Genomic DNA, 23,206 nt, shown 5'->3' with positions numbered 1-23,206 from the left:
AATAGGAGCAAAACCAAATAATCACACTGGCTGACACTTAGCGTTTACCATGAACTGGCTGCTCTTCTAAGCACTTTACATATATTAACTCTTTTAATCCTCACAACAGTCCTGTGTGGTAGATACTATTATCATTCCCATTTGATAGATGAAAAACAGAGGCACAGAAATTTGGGAACTTACCAGTGGTCAGCTAGCTAGCAAGGCAGAGCCTGAACCGAACCCGAACTAGAGTCTATGTTCCTAACTATTACAATGTCTCTCTAAACCATTTGAAATATTTATTAAGTTTCCTATGTCCTCTTTAATTCCATCGCATCTTCTTGGGCTTTAGAGTCAGACAGACTTAGCTTCTAACGCACGCACAACCACTTCCACACCCTGTGACCTTAGCCACGTTATTAACCGTCCTGAACCCCTGTTTCTTCATCTGTAAGGTAGGAAACTATAACTTGACAGAATTGTTGTGACTGACTAGATAAGCTAATGGCTATAAAGTCCCTTGTACAGGGACTACGTACTTGAACGAGCATTTATTTTCATTCTCGTCCGGGTCCTTATTATTATACTTTGCATCAGGTTACTGCAAGAGACTCCTATCCGATCATGGTAGACTGAGTTAGGTAGAAAAAATGAGGACTGGCTGCTTGCTGCAGAATGTGTAGGACATCTGGTTAGGTGGGCAGCATCTTATTTGGCCAGAAGGGCAGCTGATGTGTACTAGGAGTGAAGTAGGTGAAGGTATTCACTTTATCAATTAGCAAGACTGAAAGGCCTATATAGAGACACCATGCTATCTACTGAAGATAATTATGTGGAACAACGCATGGTAACTTACTTCTAGAAGCTGAGAGTTCAGACCAGTGATCTGTAACCAGTAACATACATGAGAATCACTTTGGGGATATTTTCAAACTGTGATTGCCCAGGCCCAACTCTCAGTGGGCCTAGTGTGGGAAATCCAGTATGTGTGTTTTGAAATATCCTCGAATAACTCTGATGTGAGCCCATGGTTGAAAAACAATATTCTAAAAGGAGAAAGACATATAAACCAATAACTAATCAAATGATACATAAAAAATTTAAATTGTAATACAATGTAATAAATACCAGAATAGTTATATGTAATAAATTACAGAAGCACATAATAAAAATTCACTTGCTGAATGCCCTCCATGAAACAGATACTGTATATATTTTATAATGTTCTTTGTATCCATTCAATATTTAATAAAAAATTAATATATACCAGCGTTAGATGAGCCAAGAGAGTGAGGAGACAACATAGCTTTAAGAATCAGATCAGAATACAAGCTTGCGTGGAGCTTGCACGCAGAGGGTTTCCCTGGTGTACAACCTTGGCTGTTCTGAGGTTCAAAGTTAGTGAGGTTGGCAAAGGCTACAGGGCAAGCTCAACGAGGCTCTCATTCCTACAGGACCCTGGCCTCTGGCCACACAGAAAACCTGAAGGGCTTGATGAGCCACCATAGCCCCTGGTATCTAGTCCCTGCTATTCAGCACAATGGGGCCGGTAAGATCTTCTTAAAACACCACTTTGATCATGTCACCCTCTTTAGCAAAACCTATGATGGTTCGCTTTTCTTTGATGTGGGAAATTTTCAAAAATTCCTGCTCATTCCTACCCAACCACACTGTCCACTCTGGTCATGCTGATTTTTTGACCTTTCCCCCAACATTGTGTCCATCCACGCAGTGCATTGCTTGTTCAGTCTGTCCAGCCTCACAGGAATTTCCTTATGCATACGACAAATATACCAAGGTGCCTGGCCCTACACCAGATCTGATTTCTACCATAAGCAATTACGAGTTATCCTTACCTCACTTTCTCTTCATGTTCTAGCATGAGTTCTAGCTCCTCTATGAAGAAATGGTGAAAAGCGTACCTTTAGGATGGTTATACCTCCCCTAAAAAATATTAATAACATGCTTGTGTCTTCTATCAATTGAACCTCTACCACTAGAGAAGAGGTTTTATTTGTATTCTCTGCCAGGCCCAGCACAATGCAGATAGCCCCCCTTCACCTCCCACCCCTGAGAAAAAAATTGATTAATGAATCGATGCTAAATTGGAACAGACAGAAACTTCAGAAAACTGTGATTTGCAATCTTTAAGTTACTATTTTGGGACACGTACGCTGCTGGGCGTATCTCAGGACAAAGAGGCAAAGAAAGGGGAGAGAGGCACTCAGCTTGGACGTGGCAGACTAATGGACCAACTGCCTGATTGCTAATGCAGCACCGTGGAGAATTCACAGCTGAGTTTTCCCTTTAAGCCCCCAAAGGGTGTGGCTAATTAAAGAAAAAACTTCTGACCCTCATTTCCCTTTTAAGAAACCTCTCTTCATCCAAAGCATGTAACATGACATCACCATACACTACAGTCTTTCTCTCCAGAGTGAGGGCTCACAGAAAGGTGAGATGTTTTTGACCTTTCCTCAGATCCCTAAACTCCCAGGGGCTGCTCAGGTTCTCACAGTAAACTTGGAAAACAAGCCGCCTCGCAGCAGAGGGCATTGTGAGTTTATGGATTTGATCATTTCTGTGAACGTTATCTGCTGAGCATCACGGGGGAGAAAATCAGATTGCAATGTTTTCCTGCTCCCTTCCTCCTTCCCCAGTGTTAGACCATTTTGGATCATTTGAATTGTATATGGCTTTCTATTTAAGTCAGTCATTTGCTGGCAGCAAAACTAGAACATTTCCTGTTTTTCCTCTCACTGTAATCAGGATTTGGCTGTCCAAATTAGGACTGCCCTAATTACTCCTCAGCAGGTGCCAATCTGGGGGAGGGCAATAAACGGGAAGAGAGGAAGTAAGGACACTTTGCATCTTCAGATTCATGCAATAAGAAAACACTTTCTGTCTAAGCCCATTAAACATGATTAAGTAACAGGAAACACAGCAACACTCACCGTGGGGTCACGTGTTGCCTGTGTGTGCACGTGAGTGTGCACTGTTGTATAACAACCTTAAAGATGATTTTATGTTTATTCTCCCCCCTTCAAAACTTCACAGAATTACTTTTCCCCACCCTGAACTAAACTCAACCTAGGCCTTTAATTCAGCAACTGTGGTAGACCACTCCCAGATATTCCCCTGTGATCTGGCGGTGGGCAGCAATAAGTAGACACCATTTCAGAGACTGCGGCCAGGAGGGGTACCAAAGCGGTATAATCTCTTGGGAGCAGGAATCAAGATACTCTTGGTGAGCACAGTATGTCAACAGCCAAAAGGAATTGCTGTGTTTCAGAAGAAGTGATCCAAAGGAGATACACTTTTGTTATTTGGACCAAATGGTGATATATAAATGACAGAGAAATAACTCAATTCCTATAGGAAGGACAGACTATGGTGAACAAAACTATCCATGTTTCTGCCTAAAACCAACCACTCTACTTGTGCATTAGATCCCACCCCTACTCACCTAGCCAAAACATAATTTAAGGGATTTTCCCCCCTCTCCTACACCAAAAAATCTCCCTCTTTCCCACATCACTTTCTCCAAATACAAATATGCACTTATTATGCTATTATGTGTTTTAAATAACAATTGTTATTTAAAATAACACATAAAACAACAAAAAAACCCTCCCCTTCATACAATTTCACTTCAACTACTACCCCATTTCTCTGTTCCCTTTTGCAGCAAAACTCACTATAAAAGTTTTGCCTATATTTAAAATTCCTCTACTCCCAGTTTCTCCTTTAAGTCTAGGCCAGTCTGGTTTTCACCCCTAATACTCCCTAGAAACAGCTCCGGTGACAGTCACCAAGAGGCTCCACACTGCTAAAGGCATCACACAGTCCATGCTGAGTTCTAATGCTGACCTAATCCAACATTTGACCCTGTTGGGCACCTCCTCCATCCCTTCACTTGGTTTCCATGACATCACAGTCTCTTGATTTTCCTCCTACTGTCCTGGTTGTAGCTTCTCAGTGTCCTTTGCTGGCATCTCCTCATCTTGCAAACTTCTTCTCAGCCATATGTATACTCCCTGGGAGGTGGCAAATCTGCTCCATGGAGATTTCATCTAGTCCCATGGATTTAAATACCATTTAGCTATACTATTTATGTCAATAGCTGCCAAATACCTATCTCCAGGCCAGACCTCTCTCCTTGTGATGCATGTATCCAACTGCCTACGCCATGTCTCCATGTGGCTGTCTAATAGATACTTCAAATTTAAACGATGATCTGCTTGCCCCCAAATCTGCAGCGTTGTCCATCTCAGTAGTTGGCAACTCCATCTTTTCACTGCTCAAATAAAAAATCCTAAGAGTAATTTTTGACACCTTTCTCTCTCTCGTATCTCCGATCTGGCAGGGAATTCTGTTGGCTGTCCCTTCAAAATACATTTAGAATTCAACCAGTTCTCACCGTCTCTGCTGCTACCCACAGTGTAAGCTGTCTTCATTTCATACCTGATTAATGCACTAGCCCTTAGTTGGTCTCCCTGCTTCCATCCTTGTCCCCTTAGAGCCTATTTTCAAATTTCCACTTTAAAATGTATATAGGATCATGCTGCTCCTAGGCACAATCCCTGCAATGGCTTCCTGTTTCTCTCAGAGTAGAACTCAGCATCCCGAGAGTGCCTCCATGGTCTGGCCCTCTGTTTCTTCTTGGCCATCCCCTAAGCCCCTCCTCCTCCTCCTTCACTTTACTCCAACCATGCTGGCCTCCCTGCTGTTCCTGAAAAGTGTCCTGCAGAATCCTGCCCTGGGGCCTTCATCCTTTGCCAGTGCACTCTTTTCCCCATAGCCTGTCAAACTCTCTAGACTCCTTCGAGACATTCCTCAAACCTCAACTCAACAGGGCCTCCCTGGGCCACCGTATTTAAAATTGCAACCTCCTCCTCCCACGCTCCCAAGTCCATCTACCCCACTCCATTTCCTTTCTCCACATTACTTATTTTCTTCTAATATTCTTTATATGTTTATGTATTATATTTATTTACTGTCTGTCTCCCCTCTCCCATCCCCAACAGAATGTAAACTCCATGAAAACAGGCATTCAATCTGTTTGGTTCATTGCTGTCTCTACAAACTCTTGTAGAAGTACTCAGCAAACATTTGTGGAATGACTGAAGTCCTAGAAACCAAGTAAATAAACTGTTTTAAGGATGGAGTGATTAATTGTGTTAACGGTTACTGAGATCAAAGAATACTCTGACAGGGATAATAAATTTAGGCAAGGATAATTCAAAGCCTGGAATCACAGAACCACTGCTGATAATCTTGAAGCTGTCCTGACAGACAGGGAAAAATGACCAGGAGCAGATCCCTGACGTTCATAAAGAAAAGGAAGGGAGACTACAGAAATGGGCTGAATTTGGAATTAAAGGCAAAATTCTAAACAGTTAAAGGTAGTTTGTGAACAATTAAGAAGCGGTACTCACTGGGAACTAGGAAGAGCTCGCAAAGAACAAGTCACATGACTTTTTCCTTTCCTAACTGACTTAAATGAAAAAGTGGTTAATTTGGCTCTTGGTTTTTCCAAAAGTAATCTCAAAGCTACCCAAGACAAGAGTTCTTAAGAAATGGTTCAGCAGGGAGAAGTGAGTCCTAAAAGTAAAGTAAAGGGATGGGAGGGCATCTGAACAAACGCCTAGTATTGTCCATAGCTGGTTTGTCCCTGCTCATCCTGGGGAGACATGAGGGAGGGTTGGCTGCATAAAAAGGATCAAGACTGGAAAGACACCAGTAAGGAATCTAATAAAGTCTCGTATGGGGCAGATGATGAAATATAGAAAACATTATCACGGGAGGTGGTAAAGGCAATCATCATCATCACCATCATTGTCATTATTAAAACTGGAGACCAAGTTTCTCAAGAGTAGAATAGACAAATACCACATGTACTCACTATTAAATGGAACTAACGGATGAGCACACATGTGCACAGAGGAAAGTGAAACTCTGTGGAAATCAACCAAGGGGAATGGGGGGAGGAGGGGAGGGGTAAAAAGCTACCTAATAGGTACAATGAACACTGTTTGGGTGATGGGCACATCTATAGCCAGAACTCGAGCATTACAAAAGTGATCATGTAACTTAAGACATCATTTGTACCCCCTTAATGTTTTGGGGGGAAAAAAGTTTAGTACATACAATTGTGTACAGTACATACTAATTTATAAATGGCTATGTTATTGATTAAAAAAACAGCTAATCATGTTTCAGACAGTACATTATTTTGTTAAAAAGTTCTAAAAGATTGACATTTCTGGAACAACCTTTTGAGAAAAGGACTAGTATTATCCCTTTTTGCAGATAAGGAAATTAAGGTAGAGAGGCTGAATAGCTGTTCAAGGTCATCTAACCGGTAGGTAGAAAGGCTGGCATTCAAACTTCAGCTGCAGGGCCTGCTCTTGAGCTAAAGCCCAGGTTCTTAGTTCCCAGAAAAACATGAACTCCTCAAGTGCTGAGTAACATATAGATCATCTAAAAGGAAACCTTAAGGGGTATAACCCCAAAATTCTCAACTGAGTCCTGTCCTGTTGAACACTTTTTTCAATGACAAACATAAAACAAAAACTAAAAGATTGCTTATGAAATTGAGAATGACATGGAATTTGGAGAAATAGCTAAGATTTTTTGATGACAGGATAAAGATTCAAAAATATCTCAATAGACTGAAATGATGAGTTAAAAATAACATTACATTTAATGGGTAAATGTGAGCTTTCGAATTTACATTTAGAGAAAAAAATCACCACAAATACAGCATAGAAAAGATAATACTAATTTCAACCAGCGTTTATTTCTTCTTGGTATTTCCTTACCTGCTACAGCCAACTAGTGGCCAAATCTTACAAATTTTACCTCTGCAATGCCTTGTGATCTACCCCTTCGCCTCCGTTTTCCTTGCGTCTCCCCTAATTGAGGCCCTAATGTCTCTGTCCCCTCTTCCTCCACTCTTCCTTTTCAAATTTCCCCAAAGCACAGGTCTACACCTGGTACTCCCTGCTTACACACCTTCAAGTGGCCCCTCACTACCTGTTTAAAAGGTCAACTTCCTTGAGCCTGACGTTCAAGATCCTCTAGTTTGGCCCCAGCTTTCCTTTCTAAAACCCAAACATTCATCACTTGTTCTCGCTCTGGTTCCTTCCTTCCCCTCCTTAAGCCCATCTGTCTAAATCCTCCTCCTGCTTCACAAAGCCCAATTCAAATCCTTCACCAAGCCTCTCCTGTCCTCCTTCGTCATTTCTTTCTCTTGCAGTCAGGTGTCTTTACTGAACTTACCACGTTTTCTGGTACAAATTAAAGCTGTGGATGTACATATTCTATTTCTTTGTCCCATATTTCCCTTTCTATTCTTCAGCAAGAATACAAGCTCATTGAAGGTGGAATAGGTGGCTGATTAACTTCTTTATCTGCCCCACTCACATGGTATCTTGGTAGATGCTCAATAAATGTCTGACAAATGCAATGATACAATGTAACAAGTACTGTGCCCAGCACAAGGAAAGTGCTGGTTCTGCTGAAATACCCTGAGCACATCTGGAACACTGGGTGCAGGTCCTTTCTGAGATGGACACTGCCAAGCTAATGGGTGATGGAGAAAGATGACTGGGTTGGCTTGCAGACCCAGGATATACCAGAATGTTCAGACTAGGGTGAAAAAATAAAGACTAAATGGGCCATGAAAGCTATGTTTTCATATATGAGGGGCTTTCATACATAAGGATTAAACTGATTTGGAATCACTCTAGAAAAAAGGACTATGTCCAAGGCATAGGAGAGTATCACTTCAAAACAAGAGAAAGTTTCAGATGAGAAATGTTGAACAATGGCCAGTCTGCTTTGTAGATGTAGTAACTTCCAGTCACTTGCTATGTTGAGAGGCAGGATCACAAACGATGAGAAGAAAATCACCTATGACGAATAAGGTGCCAGGCTACAGGAACTTAAACGTTTTCTTTCAAAATAACAACAATACTATGTAAATGGCCATCAGTGAAGTTTAGATTCTACAGTCAACTTTGCCTTATAATGGTCAAGTTATGCAACATCTCCATTATAACTCATATTCATCCACATTATTATTTGTCAGAAATTATTGGGTGCCCATAATCGGATCTGTATAAGAAAAAAAGGGCATGCCCTTCTGTTTTTTAAAAAGGCTTTAAATTTAATGGGAGTTAAAAATAAAAGTAAATTTAAAATGTAACATTGTTAAAATACAATTATTTAAAAATACTTTAATTTTTTAATGTTAAAGTTTTAATACTTAAAATACGTTTTGTAATTCTCATTTGGTAGATGAGACATTGATACAACCACTTTGAGTTTGGTTTTGTAAAGCTGAAAATACAACACTCTATGGACCAGAAATTCCAATCTCAGGCAACTAACCTAGAGCAATGGCTTTTACAATTGTTGTTTGTGTGTATCCCTTAAAATAATTTTGAAAAACTATATTCTCCTTCCCTTTTTAAGTTGAAATTTAATTTTTTTCAGAATGAGTTTGAGTTTAAATAGTTTCAAAAAATATAATTTTTGGCATACCATAAAGTTTGACGCTTTAAAATCACTATTTTAAATGTATCTAATGGGCAGACACAGAAAGAATATATTGCATGATCTCACTTACATGTGGAATCTACAAAAAGTCAAACTCAGAAGTAGAGAACAGAATGCTGGTTACTAGGGGCTGGGGATGGTGGAGTAGGGTGGGGAGATACTGCTCAAAGGATACAAAGTTTCAGTTGTACTTTTGCTCTTTGAATTATTATTTCTATTTCATTTCCTCAAAGAATTTTATCCTAATGGAATATATTTTCATGCTTGAAATTATTTTATTGATTATTACATTGTAGTCTTCTGCAAAAAATTACTTGTACAAATTAAAATCCAAAGTTTAAATTAAAATTTTGTTACAAGACTAACTTTTTAAATTTGAATTATCATTATAATTATTTCGTACATAATTGATTTTGACATTATTAATTATATGAGTTTAAGCTTAGTATAATTTTTGATAAAAAATTATTGAACAAAAAAGTAAAATATTTTTGGAAGTGCACCTCAATAAGGTGGTTGGGTTTCTCTTCTTTAATTGGTACATGTGACTCTGGATAATTATCACTTCTTGTTAGAATGAGGGAGGTTAAGCATTAATCTATGTTGTATTCCTCTGCCAGATTAATTTTCCCTAAACATTGCCTCTTGGCTCGTTGATAATAATTCCTTATGCACTATACAATATCTAAATTTCCAAGTCTTAGTTTTGAAGACCCTAGTTGGTCTCACTCTTCCTACTCAACGTTATCTCTTACTACCTCTTACTAGGGACCCTGTTTCAGTCAAACTTCCTCCTCACTGTCCCCTCCAACTATCAGGCAACTATCTTAGTGCTTCCTCTCCCTCCCTGCCGTGCCCTTATTGATTCTCTCCACCTCCGTAAATTTCATCTGTTCAGCACATATCTGACTTTCTGCCAATCATCCCTGACTGCAACCACCCTTTCTCTTTTTCTCGTGTTTTATTCCCTCACCCATATAATCTGTACTGTACAAGTAGCACCTGATCACGTACTGTACTTTACCTATCTATCCTTAATTATATATCGCATATTGTTTAGTATTTTATTATACATTCTTTTCTTCCCTAATTGTTTCATGTCTTGTCAACCAGCCCATAATTTGTTCCTATTATTAGCTTTCTATGAGAAGTGCTATGATTTTTTCCACAAGCCCAGAGAGATTTTTGAATTCAAAGAAATCAGAGTAACTAATGATTTTCAAGTTAGTAACAATGGTTTTTCATTCCCACTGATGCTGAAGACAGGCATAACTGTCCTGTGACAGTAGGAAGGCTACATCAGGAGGAACATATTTATAAGAATAAAAAAGAAATACTATTATAAATAGTTTAAGGATCTTTCCAATCACAAAATGGACTAATCAAGATCTGGAATTTCTTTGAGGGAGACAAATCGTACAATTCTAGACTGTCATGAAAATCAATGCTACCCTTGTCTGAGCCACCCAATGGCAGTCCTGAGTGGCTCTGTCCCCTCTTCCCTCTCAATCCCTCTGTCGGTCCAACTAACATAAGGGTCTAAGAGACTCTATCTGTGGTCCATGTTCTCATTAGGTCCCTTGACAAACTCAGGGATGATCCTTTCTAAGTGGCACAAGTTAGGCTATGCAGGCAATTTCACCAATCAGAACAACCATCAGGTTCTAAAGTGACTTTGCTTGGCTCTGAGCAGAAACTCTACCTGTAGGCCGCAGCGCAGGTTTCCCTGTACTCCTGGAGCTTCACGTACACCATGTTGAGAAATTGATCCGAATATGCACTCAAGTCATGCATTAGGTTCATAAGGTCTTGCACTGTCTTCTCCACAATGATGGTGCTCTGGAAATGAACAACAAAAGAGAAACTCATGAGATTTTGATACTCAAGTATTGTGTAGGACAAGGCAGGACAACTGAAATTATGTAATATTAAGGCACTTGAACTTTCCTGGAAGGATGTGACATTTAAAAATATGGACAAAAAACAACAAAATAAGTATACTCCATAGTGGTGGTCTTCCAAAGACCTTAGAGTTTTTTTTTTTCTGGAAGGACATGGGATAGGGATTTTCAAATTGGTTTCATGGAACTCTTGGCTTCCACAATATATTCCTGTGGTTTTTAAGAAAGAAAATGCATATTTAGTTGGAGCCTGATTTATCACCTCGAGGGCTGAGAGATTAGGGACCTATGACAGGCAGCACAAAGAAAAAGCCTTCTATGATTTATTTTAAAAGTTTTAAAACCATCAATCTGTTAAGGACAACAACTAACATTTGTATTGTGTTTTACAGCTTGTAGAATGTTTTCACATACAGAGCATATGTTATCTCATTTGAGGCTGACATAATAATCATGACAATCATGAACATTTATAGGGTCCTTACAAGTGCAAGGTACCATGCTAAGCACGTCGCATACTTTATTTCATTTAATCTTCTCAACACCCCTACCTGTCGGGTGGATCCTATAATCATCCCCAATTTAAAGATGAGGGAACAGGTTTAGAAAGGGAAAGTAAACAAAGCAAGGGCTCTAGGCTTTGCTTTCCTAACTACACTGTTCTTCCTAAGAGCTAGATCTGAGTTCTCTGGCCCATGGACCAGCCATTTTCTCATGAGATCACAGTATTTCGTACTGTTGTTGCCACTATAAAAGCAGGGCCCGACACACTCAGACATATTTTAAAACTGAATTAAAGAAATATCTAAAGGGAAAAATAATAAGCCCATCTTAAAACTAGAGACTAACTGTGCTGTGCAGCAAATCAGTGCCATATCTGAGAAGAGGCATATTCAATAAATTCGAAATCTTTGATTCAGAAAAGACTGAGTTGTTTAGGCCATTAGTTCATGCCTCTTTCAAAAGCAGCAGAGTTTCATGGAACTCTTGGCTTCCACAATATATGTCTGTGGCTTTTAAGAAAGAAAATGCATATTCAGTTGGAGACTGATTTGTCAGCTCTGGGGCTCTTTGAGATTAGGGACCTATGACAGGCAGCACAAAGAAAAAGCCTGGAGTAAATATTAATCACATGCTTAGTGGCTTGGAATCCTTTGGTCAATAACTAGTGTGTTGAATACATGTTTATATAAAATCACATAGGCTGTGGTAGGTGTAGCCATAAAATTAAACTGCAAAGAAATATTTTTCTAGTCTGACAGTGAACTATGAAGGAATCAAAGGTATTTCATTATGCTTAATACAGACTACGAGGTATAGGGTTTTGGCTAATTTTTTTCTAAAAATAAAAAGAATGGATAAAAGTATTTAGCTTTCTCTCAGTACAATGGAGGGTTAGCTTGAATTATGAGTTACATTTGCATGCTTATTCAAGATGACCTGGTTGTAGCGGTTTCTCGTCTTCTCTCCCCTTCCCCATTCCCAGTAAAATAATCAGAAGGTGAGAAGGAAGGAGCAGTTATATTCTGCAAGGCAAGCCTCATAGGAAGCGAAATTACAGTCTCTCTAGAATCCCCACAAGTTCAACTTCCTTTTCTGTATTGATTTTAAGATTAAAGCACCGCAGCTTCACCCTGATCCATAATCCCATTCCTCTGTATTTGCGTGTGAGTGACAGGAATTGATTCGGCCTGGCTACACAACCCCACGCTAAGAAGAATTTAAAATCCTCATCCTGATTCTGAACACAGGCTATCCTGCAGCATGTGGACAGCAATTAATAAAGGAGAGTGGAGCTCAGCCATCCTCACAAAGCGCATTTAAAATCTGAAACACTGCAAGGAAGATGGGCACAGGAGATCACTCTGATGATTGGGAGAGAGGGCCTGGGTCTATTCGCAATTATGCTATTGATAACCATCTCCGGGGTAGGTTTGGGTGGCCCCTTCCTTTTTCATGACTCAATTCAGTCCTCTAGTAACCAAGGGTAATTTGATCGCTCCTTTACTCTATCGGCCCTCATGACTCACGTAGTCAATTTGTGCACCGGTACTTTCACATGGGGTAAATACTGTGCGGTTCTTCTTAAATCATCTCAGGTGTGTTTGCTCTTCCTGAATAAATTATCAACTTCTCAAGAGAGATCTGCATTCTTCTTTTCTTTTTGTCCATCTCCCATTCTTCCCTCCCCCTACTTGTTTATAATTTCTCAGGATCTTCAGGATAATACTATCAATGAAAGAAACGAGACTAATAATGTTAATACACAAAAGCAAATCTCTGGATGTCATATATGTGAGGGATTTTAAGCACAGATACTTTTGCATTTTGAAATCTCTTTGGGTGGATAAGGTTCGGTCTGATTTATTGCAGTGCTCAGTTGGAAGGGAAGGGGGGACTGCAAACACCTCTGCATATCCACTGGAGGTCAAGGTTTTGGGGATGAACAGGAAGTACCAGCAGGGAATGAGTAGGCAAGTAGGTGATGCCTGATGCTGCCATGGTTTAATTCTAATGGTTGTGCTCAACACGGAGTCTGTGTGATGCTATATGATTACATACAATTTCACAGCTATTTGGTTCGTTTACCTTGTCATGGTAGCACTCTGGATAATCAATCACTACATTCTCTTCAAGAAAAATGACACTGTAGTTTGCCAAATGATGGGTGTTTTTACAGGGAAAAAAAGTTCCCATTTTTAAGGAATTTATAACAATTTCCAAATCAGTGGCTCTGACAGATAAATGTTGAAAATAGCAAATTTCTAACAAGGTCAATCTTGTTTTTATTTATTTGAACTCTTTAGCAACACAAATGATTTATGGACTCATTATTAATTTTGGGATTTGCCAATGTTGAATATAACAACTTCATAATAAGCAAAACCCTTACTTTGTTCATTATAATTTCTATTAAATCACAAATGATGGATATTTGTTGAGAAACAATTCAATTCACATTTCTTGCAACTTATTACCAGGTAATAAAGTCTGAGCATGACATGAAAAATAAGGAAAAAAAAATATCCCAGGACAGTTGATGTAATTTAAAAAAAAAAACCATTGCTATGAAAAATAAACAACTAAAGTTTATTACAGGGATACAGTAGTAACCTAAATTAAAAAGTGGGTATATATAAATCAATTATTTGGTTCTGTACTTTTAAAAACTTAACGAATGAATGAATGAAGATGACTGGACCTTTGAGATCTAGTCCACTGTCTGCCAAAATGGGGCTCTGCACCACGATACTAATATTAATGTTATAGAAAATTCACTCTAAATTTATATAATTTGGAAAATGCTGAGTTAAAGAAAATTGAAGTTTAAGAGTCAATGTGACTCTTAAAAGGCCACTGTAGTATTCAGTCTTTCCCTAACTATCGAAGTAGAGAAAACATTTTTCATAGCCCTTTTTTTTTTTTTTTTTACATCTACTGGAACAGCGTTTCCAGAATATGGTTTGGGAACAACTCTCCTCAGTCTCTGGTATACTGATGAGGACTAAAGGCCCGAGGACACACTTGAGGACACATGAGGAATATTGGTAGGAATAGGGTGAGAATCAGGTCTCCTACTTCTCAGTCCATATGCCCTTTTCTACACACCAAGTCTGCCTCTCTAACCTTCTCTGCAGTCCCACCTAGCATGCCCACCCCCTGCTCTGAACACACTAAATTACTAGTGGTTTCTTGCCTGCACCAGACTAATTCCTGCCTCTGTGCCTGGAGTGCTCTTCCTGGCTCATGCTTCTCATCCTTGAAGAGTCAACTCAAGGGTTACCTGCTCTGATTTAAATGCCCTTCTTCTGTGCTACCAGACACTCTGGCTAAGTAATTTTGGCCCAGGCTCTAAATGGGGTGTGGTAATCACTGGTTCACTTGGCTGTCTTTTCCACCAGACTGTAAATTCCTTTTGATCAGGGACTGTACCTTCATATTTCTAACACCTAGCAAGGTATCTGGCATACTGCAGGTGCTCAATAAATATTCATTAATGCACATGCACAGCACATTCAGAATTGGGCAAAAATACAGATTTAGAGTATGAATGTAATGTGCAGTAGTGGGTAAAAGCCTGATTTGGTAAGGTGAATCAGACCACAACCTCCTTCCTACTGCATTACTATATGTTAATTCCCATGGTTCTAAAGGCTGAACATTTATTGTGGTTAAGGTCTTAGATATTTCTACAAAAATATTCCTAATTTCATCTGATTAGATTGTTTTCCGTAATGGAAATCCATTATATACATAAATAAATGTGCTAATTTTAAAGTTTTAAGACATATAAAAAAATTTACAATTCAGAAAAAAACAAAAACAAAACAACTGTAGTTTGGAGAATGCAAACTCTGTACGTGTGCTGTTTTAGCTCCTGAGAAGGGATGGTTCAGAGATGCTGCAAAGAACCTAAGCTTCTGGGAAACTGCTTTAAGAAAAATTGGAAAGAAAAATGGTCAGAGAAATCCATCCATCACTTCAGACACTTTCCTCCATCACCACGACACACATACATACAAGCAGTGATGGAACGAGGGGACTTCACGAATGTTTGATGATGACAATAACCGTTCTGTTTATTGGGGCATATTCGGCGACAATTCAGTAAAACTTCTCACACCATATTGTCCCTCCAGTTACTATTAGCTCTAAGTTGGTAGCTGGCTGTAAACCATGACAATAACTACAATAATGACAGTAATGACAGAAGCCAAAATCTACTTTCCATTTTTTAGTCTATGATTTGATTTGTGCTATGTTTACAAAGTGCTGAATGGGTCTGCTCCTTTACCAAGGCAGCCTGTAAAAGGCTATGCCTCCCGGAGTTGGTGCCTGAGGAACAGCCACTTCTGCTCTTCTCCAAATCATCCTCCGCCCTGCAAGCATAGTGATCTTCTTTTAGAAAGTTCTATCTCCCATAGAAAGGGGTGCTCATGCCGACCAAAAGACATGAACATAAATATTCATAACAGCTTCATTTATGACAGCCACAAAAAAGCAATTCTCACGTCCATCACCAGAGTGGGCAAGTAAACTGTGGCATATTAACACGGTGGAGTGATGAAAAAGATGAAGTACTGCTATATGTGACAACATGGTGACTTTTACAGACCTCATGCTGAGTCAAAGTAGTCAGACAAAAAAGTACAACTGTATTATTTTGCTACTATTGTGGTTCAAAAACAGGCAAAAGTAATCTCTAGTAAGAGAAGTCAGACTAGTGGCCACTCTTGGAGGGGCAGGTCCTGACTGAGAAGGAGAGAACCTTCTAGGCGGTAGAAATATACTGACTGGGTAGCTGTTGCGTGAGTAAAAACATATGTAAAAATTCTTTACACTTAAGATTTGTGAACTTTACAATTTTTAAGGTTAATACAAAAAGAAAAATTTTAAAGTTATATCTCTTACCTGCTTACAACTCTTTAATGCACCAGAACCCACATTCCTCAGATAACTCATAAGCCCCTTTGTGACATGGCTTCTTATCTACCCTCCTGGCCACATCGCCTACTATTTTCCCCTGGCCTCCCCAACATTCAGCTGCATGAGGCTTCTTTCAAGTCTTCATTGCCATTGTAGGACCTTGCACTTGCCTCTGATACTCTGTCCCTGTTCTTCTTTCCTAGAGTACTTTTCTTTATTTTTCAGGTCTTAGCTGGAATGTCCTTTCTGTAGGAAGATGTCCCCTAACCTCCACACCAGATTTGGTTTTCCTGTTATAAACCTAGGATACCTTTTATTTCTTTGTTATAACATTTAGATACTTGTAATTGCTTATTTAGGGTCTGACTTCCCCACTGATCTACAAGATCACTAAGGATAATTATACAGGAAATGACACATAACAGGCACTCAATAAATGTTTCTTAACTAAATGGGTAAAGTTAAGTGCATCCTATGTTAAAATCAATTCATCACCTATCAGAGGAAGGAGAAGAAAGGACAAAAAGCAGTTCTCAAGTTATGATCTGGAGTTTGGTCCTCAAACAAAACCTTATGTCCAAGCCAAAAACTGGAAATAATCCAAATGTCCATCAACAATAGAATGAAAAAATAAAATCGTGACATATTCATATAAAGAGATACTACTGAGCAACGGAAAAGAACAAACTAGTGGGGCCCACAAGAATTCACATAGATGAATATCACAGACACAATGCTGAGTAGAAGCAGCCAGTCAAAAAAGAGTATATACTGTTTGATTCCATTTATGTGGTGCTCAAGATTAGGCAAAGTTAATCTATGGTGAAAGAAGTCAGAATAGTGGTTACTTTTGCTAGTGGAAGGGGTGACCGGGAAGGGTATTTGGTTGGTAGTCATATGAATGTATGTTAAACCTCAATTTTAAAGGATTTATGTCCAAGCATTGTACACATAGGCACTCCTTAGAAAGCTTTTGGGAATACCATTTGTAAGCATATAGGTATTATATTATAATCATTTTTACTTGTGTTATATTTTTCAAGTGTGAAGACATAGCAGTATCATTGGCAGTATTACTACTGATCATCAGATGAGTACTGTTGTGGAGAGGATCAGAAGTTGTTTGGGGAAAGAGCAGTGAACTTAACCAATTGATTAAATAGATAAATACTTATTAAGTAAATTATCTTGTCTGTGCCAAATACTAGGCTAAGCATAGGAAGTATAAAGCCAGACAAGTCAAGATTCCTACCCTCCAACAATCTTAGATTTTAGAAAGAAGAGACAAATAAGCTCACAAACAAGGACAGTAAAATGTCATAGGTGCTATGATGGGCATCTGTATATTGTACAGTCAAGACACAGAGGAAGAAAGAGTTATTGGATGTGGGTGGAAGACAGGAAAGAGTGGGGAGAAAGAAGAATTTACAACTAGTCTAAATCCTGAAAGGTAAAATAGCAATTTGTAGGGGGGACAAATGGAAAAAAAGGACTTCAGGTAGATGAAGCAGCATGAACATGAAACAGCATGGGATGCAGGGAACTGTAAATGGTTTCTCGTGGCTGGGGTGAAGGGAGTGTGTGTGCGTGTGTGTGTGTACACGTGTCTGTGTGATCAGGGGGAGGGCTGAGAGAGGCAGTCAGAAGCCAGATTGTGGTGGTCCTTTTACAATATACATACATATGCAGTAGCTGAACATTTTGAATATCCATCTTTTCCCTTTCTCCAGCAAGAAAATGTAACAAATTAACCCAATTTGATGTCCCTTATCACTTGATGACCCACTCCAAGTGTAGGATGATAATTTCAAAAAAGTTCCATTGTTCAGAAAAGATGAATATACTTATATAACAAATAAGGAAAAACATTCTGAAGTTTTGTTTCTCAGGCTAAAGAGTTAGATAGAATTTACAAATAGGCTTAAACAAGAAATATGAAGTCAAATTTTGAGCAATAAGAAAAACTATATCCCTTTAGAATTCATATTATAAAATTTATTTGTCAATTAAAAACAGGGAAAATGTATGAGATGTAAATTATCGATAATATATCTTTAAATATTTTAGATAGAGGATCATTTGGGGCTGAATAAAATCTGTGCCTAATATATCTTATAAGAACAGCTGGCTCATTATGAGGTTTATTTGAGAGTTTGTGATTTCATATTCAAAACAAAATAAAAAATTATAGCAGGAACGGCGTTAAGAAATCTACAACATTGTGCTTAATTAGGCTGTGTGATCCCAGGGGCCATCTTTCTTTCCCTAGCTAATATTAGGTAATAAAGAAATATTTGTTGACTTATATATTTCAAATCAATATGACTCTATGGCTAAGTTATCAATATGTAATGGAACCCAGAGAGTGAAAATAGATCAATCAATAGATGAACACTGTAAGAAATATTTCCAATACCCCTCTTCCTCAACACACACACACATACACACTCTTACTTCAAAAGCACCTTAATGTTCTTATTCAGCAAAGTAGAAAATAGAAAGTGCTACATGTTAGGAAAGATATATAAGTACAACAACAACACTAGCAGCTATTGTACTTCTTTTGTGCCAAGAAATATTCTTGGTACAAAGCATGGTCTCTTCTTTCCCTGGGTGATGATAATTTAGTTGGGATAACATCTCTTAAAACAGGAAATGAGTGATATTTCCAGAGAAGATGGAAATAAGTGCCAAAGACAATGTAGGGGAATAAGAATAAAAAGGTGAGGGAGCCTGAACTGGGATCTGGTGGATGGGTGAGGTTTGAATACTTGGAGAGGTAGAAGCAAGGTATTTCAGGCAAGGGAAAAGGTGTAGGCAAAAAGGCTGGGGATAAGGGATGAGCTAGTCTCATGTGGCAAACAGGAGACAAGTGTGGCTGGAGGAGGGGATTTCTGATGACGAATCAGGGAGATTCGTCCAGGGAGACTGACTGGATAGAGGGACACAGCTAGTAGAAGACCCAAATGACAGGCGGCCTGAGGAGAGAAGCAGGGCAGTATTGGGTAGTGGAGATCAGAATCCTAATTCTAGAGCTGAGCTGAAAGCAACCCTTATTACCCAGCCTACTCCTCTGGTTTATGAAAGAACCATAACAAATTTTAAAGGGGCTATTAAAGATACATAGCTAGTTTATGATACTTCAAAATCTAGAATCCAGGTCTCTGAGCTCCCCCTGACCAAAATTGATGATTAGAGCATCAGAAAGAATAAATTATTATAGTTGATTGTATTTACTGAAAAACATGAAAAATCAATGAAGAGAGAAAATAAACAGGAAAAAACTCATTTGTCACCATTTGAGGTGGCTATTAAATCAAAATCTTCTTGGAAATTTGGTAAATAAAGAGAAAGAATTATGCATTTGTTCTATCTTTCCAGTAGGACTATATTTTAGCATTACCAAAAAGGAAAGACTCTACTTTAAGGACGAATACTGGGTAAAAAATGTAGAAGAAGTAACAGAATTAGAAAATCATTTTGCAGCTCCTAATAAAACAATCGATTCAGATAAAGGTGATCCATTGGTACTAAAACAAAAATGAAAGTTGACAGGGAAATGAACATTCAGGTAGTATCAAAGTTACACCACACAGATTATTTTCTGGTCACACGAGGAAAACCAAACTATCCAATGGAGGGATCAGAGGGTCACAGCTCTCCTTTGGGTGTCAATCTCAGCATCACTAATATTAGGAAGCCAGCTCTTACAGGTCTGTGAATGCAACGGAATATGAATATGACATCAACTATGAAATATTTTTACTAAAAACATTTAACTTCAGTCTAATCAAGATTTTAGACCTAACTTCTAGTAACAGGAAATAGAAGAAACAATCAGACAAATACAGAAGATGGAATATTCTAGAGCTCAGCTGGCATGGGTCTGTTCAATGCATCAGTGTCATGAAAAACATGACTGTTTTGGATTAGAAAAGACTTAAGCCATATAACAATTATAGTCCTAGATAGAATCTGAGATTGGAAAAACTAGTTATAAAGAACATTTCTGGGACATTTAGGAAAATGCAAAATAGAATAGACATTAGAAGATATTAGAAACTTATTGCTAATTTTGATAGTGATAATGCTATTTTGTTAATGCATTAATGACAATGAAGAAAATGCTCTTGCTCTGTGGAGAAGTAAAACTAAAGTATTTTGGTACAAAACAGCTTCAGTTCCTGCCTTAAATTAGAAAACTAGACAAAATATATGAAACAATAGTTTTCAGACACCAGAGATGGAAAACAAATGAGGTGAACCCTATGAATGTCCCAGCTGGAGAGTTTCCAGGCCATAAGGCAGGAAGAAGGGACTTGAACAGAGCCTGGCAGTTTTGTTGAATTGAGGAGACAGAATTTGGAGTTTTAGAAGACCAAGGTAGTTTTGTGGGGCAAAATACTGGAGAGGAGGGAACTAAACAAAGAGAAGGAGAGAAAAGGGGAAGTGAGGAGGGAGGAAGAAGGGAGAGGGGGAGGGAGAGAGAGATGAGAGAGAGGGAGAGAGAGGGGGAGAGAGGGGGGAGAGAAGGGGAGAGAGAGAATGGAAGAACATACCAGCACACAATCTCTATAGATCATCAGAAGGGCTGTCTTAAACCTTTGGCAGAATACTAACCTGTGCAGTGGAAACTACGGGGGCCAGGGAGAGAACTAGCTGAAAGCAGCAGGTGGAAGGATCCCCAGAGTTCACACAGGGAAAGGAATGGTTCATGTTCCCACTAGCCAGAGAGGAAGAACCTCCTAACAGATAAAGTGTCAGGCAAAAACCTCAGGAAAGGATTGTCTCTGTAGTGGAGCCAAATTAGCCTTAGACTATAGATTGCCCTGGACCTGTCTGATAAAGCCTAGACATAAGCCTTGACATAATCAAAATAATTCTAAACAAATGTATTCTCAAAGTTCAACTACTTTTTATATTTAAAAAACTACAACAAAATCCAGCACTTAACAATGTAAAAAGATGTCCAGCATCCAATCGAAAATTATCTGGCATGGAAAGAAATGGGAAAATATATGAAGAGTAAAATCAGTTAAGAGAAACAGACCCAGAAGTGACACAGATAGAATTACTAGACAAGGTTAAAATGGCCAGTATAAATATGATCCTATGTTCAAAAACGTAAAGGAAAACATGAATATGACAAGAACAGAAATGGAAGACTCAGCAATAGAAACTATCAAAATAAGACACGAAGAGAAAAAAGGATGAAAAAAATAGGACAGAGAGTCAGTAACCTGTGGGACAATATCAAGCAGCCTAATATACACGTAGCTGAACTTCCCGAAGAAGGTAAGGGGGCAGAGAAAATAAAAGATATGGTGGTTAAAATTTAAAGGTTGAAATTTTTCAAATTTGATGAAAACTATAAGCCCCACAGATCGATGAAGCCCAATGAACCTCAAACAGAAGATGGCCAAAACGATAGCAAGTCATATTATAATCAAATTGTTGAAAATCAATGATAAATAAGTACAATTTTCAAAATAGCTATAAAAAAATAAATGAGATTGGAAAGGAAAAAAGAAGAATCCAGCCTTTTGACTCCCAGTTTGATGTTCTCTTTACTACCCTGTGCTATGCCCCGCCCTGGGGAAAATGGCATTAGAGGAAGCAGGAAGTGGCAGACACATCGGGTGGCCTGGAGAAGTGAGAGTTCACAGCAAGGAGCTTGACAGAGCCCTGCAGTAGTCTCCGGCAGCTAGCACTGAGATGGCATGAGAAAAAAGAGAGGCAAAGAAGAAGAAAGAAGGAAAGAGGAGAAGATGATGACAATGATGACAAGTATGATACAAGCTAAGCTAAGAAAAAATAGTCTCAAGAAAGAGAGATCGTGGAAGGCATCTGACCTTTAAAAAACAAACCAACTACTCACAAAATCTTACAGTGAACACAGAAGAACCTGGGTAATAGTGCCCCCTGGAATTTTATTTCCCAGTTGCGTATTTCTACATACTTTCTTCCTGCTCAAAGGGTTCAATATTGTATCTCCACAGTCTATACACACATACAAAAAACCCTCTTCATTCTTTTCCTTAACCCAAACTGGGCAAGTTGTTTTTTTGAAAAAGGTAATTTACTCAGAGAAAAAAAATAACACGCAGCAGCATAAAAGTCAAAAGGCACAGAAAGGACAAACATAGATGAGCTTATGGAGAACAGACATATATTCAAAGATATATATAACCAAATTCTAGCCCCTACTTGACTTGATTGACCAAGGTAAAATAGTCAAGTACCTTTGTTTTCTTTCTTTTATTTTAGATATGCCTATAAATATAGATAGCATTTATATCATAACATAAATGTGAATGTGAGAATGAGCTACCTACCTATCATTCATCTGTCAATGCATCCAATATTTATTGAGCACCTACTATGCATCAGGCACTATTACTATGCTGTGCTCTGGGAATAAAATAGAGTACAAGAGGTTATACCTATACACACGCATGGATGCATGCACTCACACACAGATACATTTCCTGCGCTCCTGGGGTTTATAGTTTAGAGGGGATAAATAAACAAAATAGGAAATTATAATGACGTATGCCACAGACAGGTCTAAGTGCTTTATATGCATTATCTAAACTCACTATAGATCTTACGTAACCATCTCTAAGGTAGGTACTATTATTATCCCCATTTTACAGTTGAGAAAACTAAAGTACCTAGAGGTCAAAGAGTTGTGCAGTCGCACAACTAGAAAGTTATAGTTTCAGCCAGGATTTGAACTCTGGAAGCCTGAATTCAGAGCTTACCTTAACCACTATTTTTTGTTGCTTCTATTAAAAACATAAAAACAGTAGGTGATGAGTTAAATCTCTTGAGGTAGTCTAAGGTGCCAGGTGTAGCATGGCCAAGGTGAATGAGGATGCTTGTGGAAGAAGGTTACTGTGACCTTCGGATGATGGTTTCAATAGTGGAGTTGGTGAAACCCAAACCAGGTTTACAGGAAGCTATGAAGATAGTGTGTGGGCAAGGGAAGAGAGACTGACATTTGGGACATTTGTCAGTGAAAGGAAAGTGTGAAGTAACTCTGCAAGTGGATAGCATGGAGACAGGACAGGAAATGGAGATTGACCCTTCTGCTGTTAGTAGACTGCTGTGTTGGTCCAGCCCTCTGGAGGCACAGGCCACTCCAGCGCCAACAGCCAAGAAACTCTTCATGAGCAGTTTTAGGCCTAGAAGGGCTCTTCTCTCTTCCCACTTTCCTCAAACTCTGGCCTCTGAATTCACTCAGAACTGATACCTGAGACAAAAGGGTAGACCAGAAGTACACAAGATTCCCACACAGGCTCAGACTATAATTCAACCTGTCTTAAAACTTA

The 23,206-nt window shown here is 38.8% G+C and overlaps 1 protein-coding gene across 1 annotated transcript in view; it reads right to left on the bottom strand.

Annotated features, from left to right (window-relative positions):
- The window catches only part of EXOC4 (exocyst complex component 4), a 1,030,122-nt gene that overhangs the window by 232,104 nt on the left and 774,812 nt on the right, over positions 1 to 23,206 (bottom strand). Inside the window, exon 10 of the mRNA XM_012650605.1 lies at positions 10,247 to 10,383. Coding sequence (XP_012506059.1) covers positions 10,247 to 10,383 — 137 coding nt within the window. The remainder of the gene's footprint in view (positions 1 to 10,246; positions 10,384 to 23,206) is intronic.

This window comes from Propithecus coquereli, unplaced genomic scaffold (assembly GCF_000956105.1).
Source record: "Propithecus coquereli isolate 6110/MARCELLA unplaced genomic scaffold, Pcoq_1.0 Scaffold335, whole genome shotgun sequence".
NCBI lineage: Eukaryota > Metazoa > Chordata > Mammalia > Primates > Indriidae > Propithecus > Propithecus coquereli.
The sequence above is the reverse complement of the archived record's forward strand: the minus strand, read 5'-3'. Positions and strand labels throughout refer to the sequence as shown.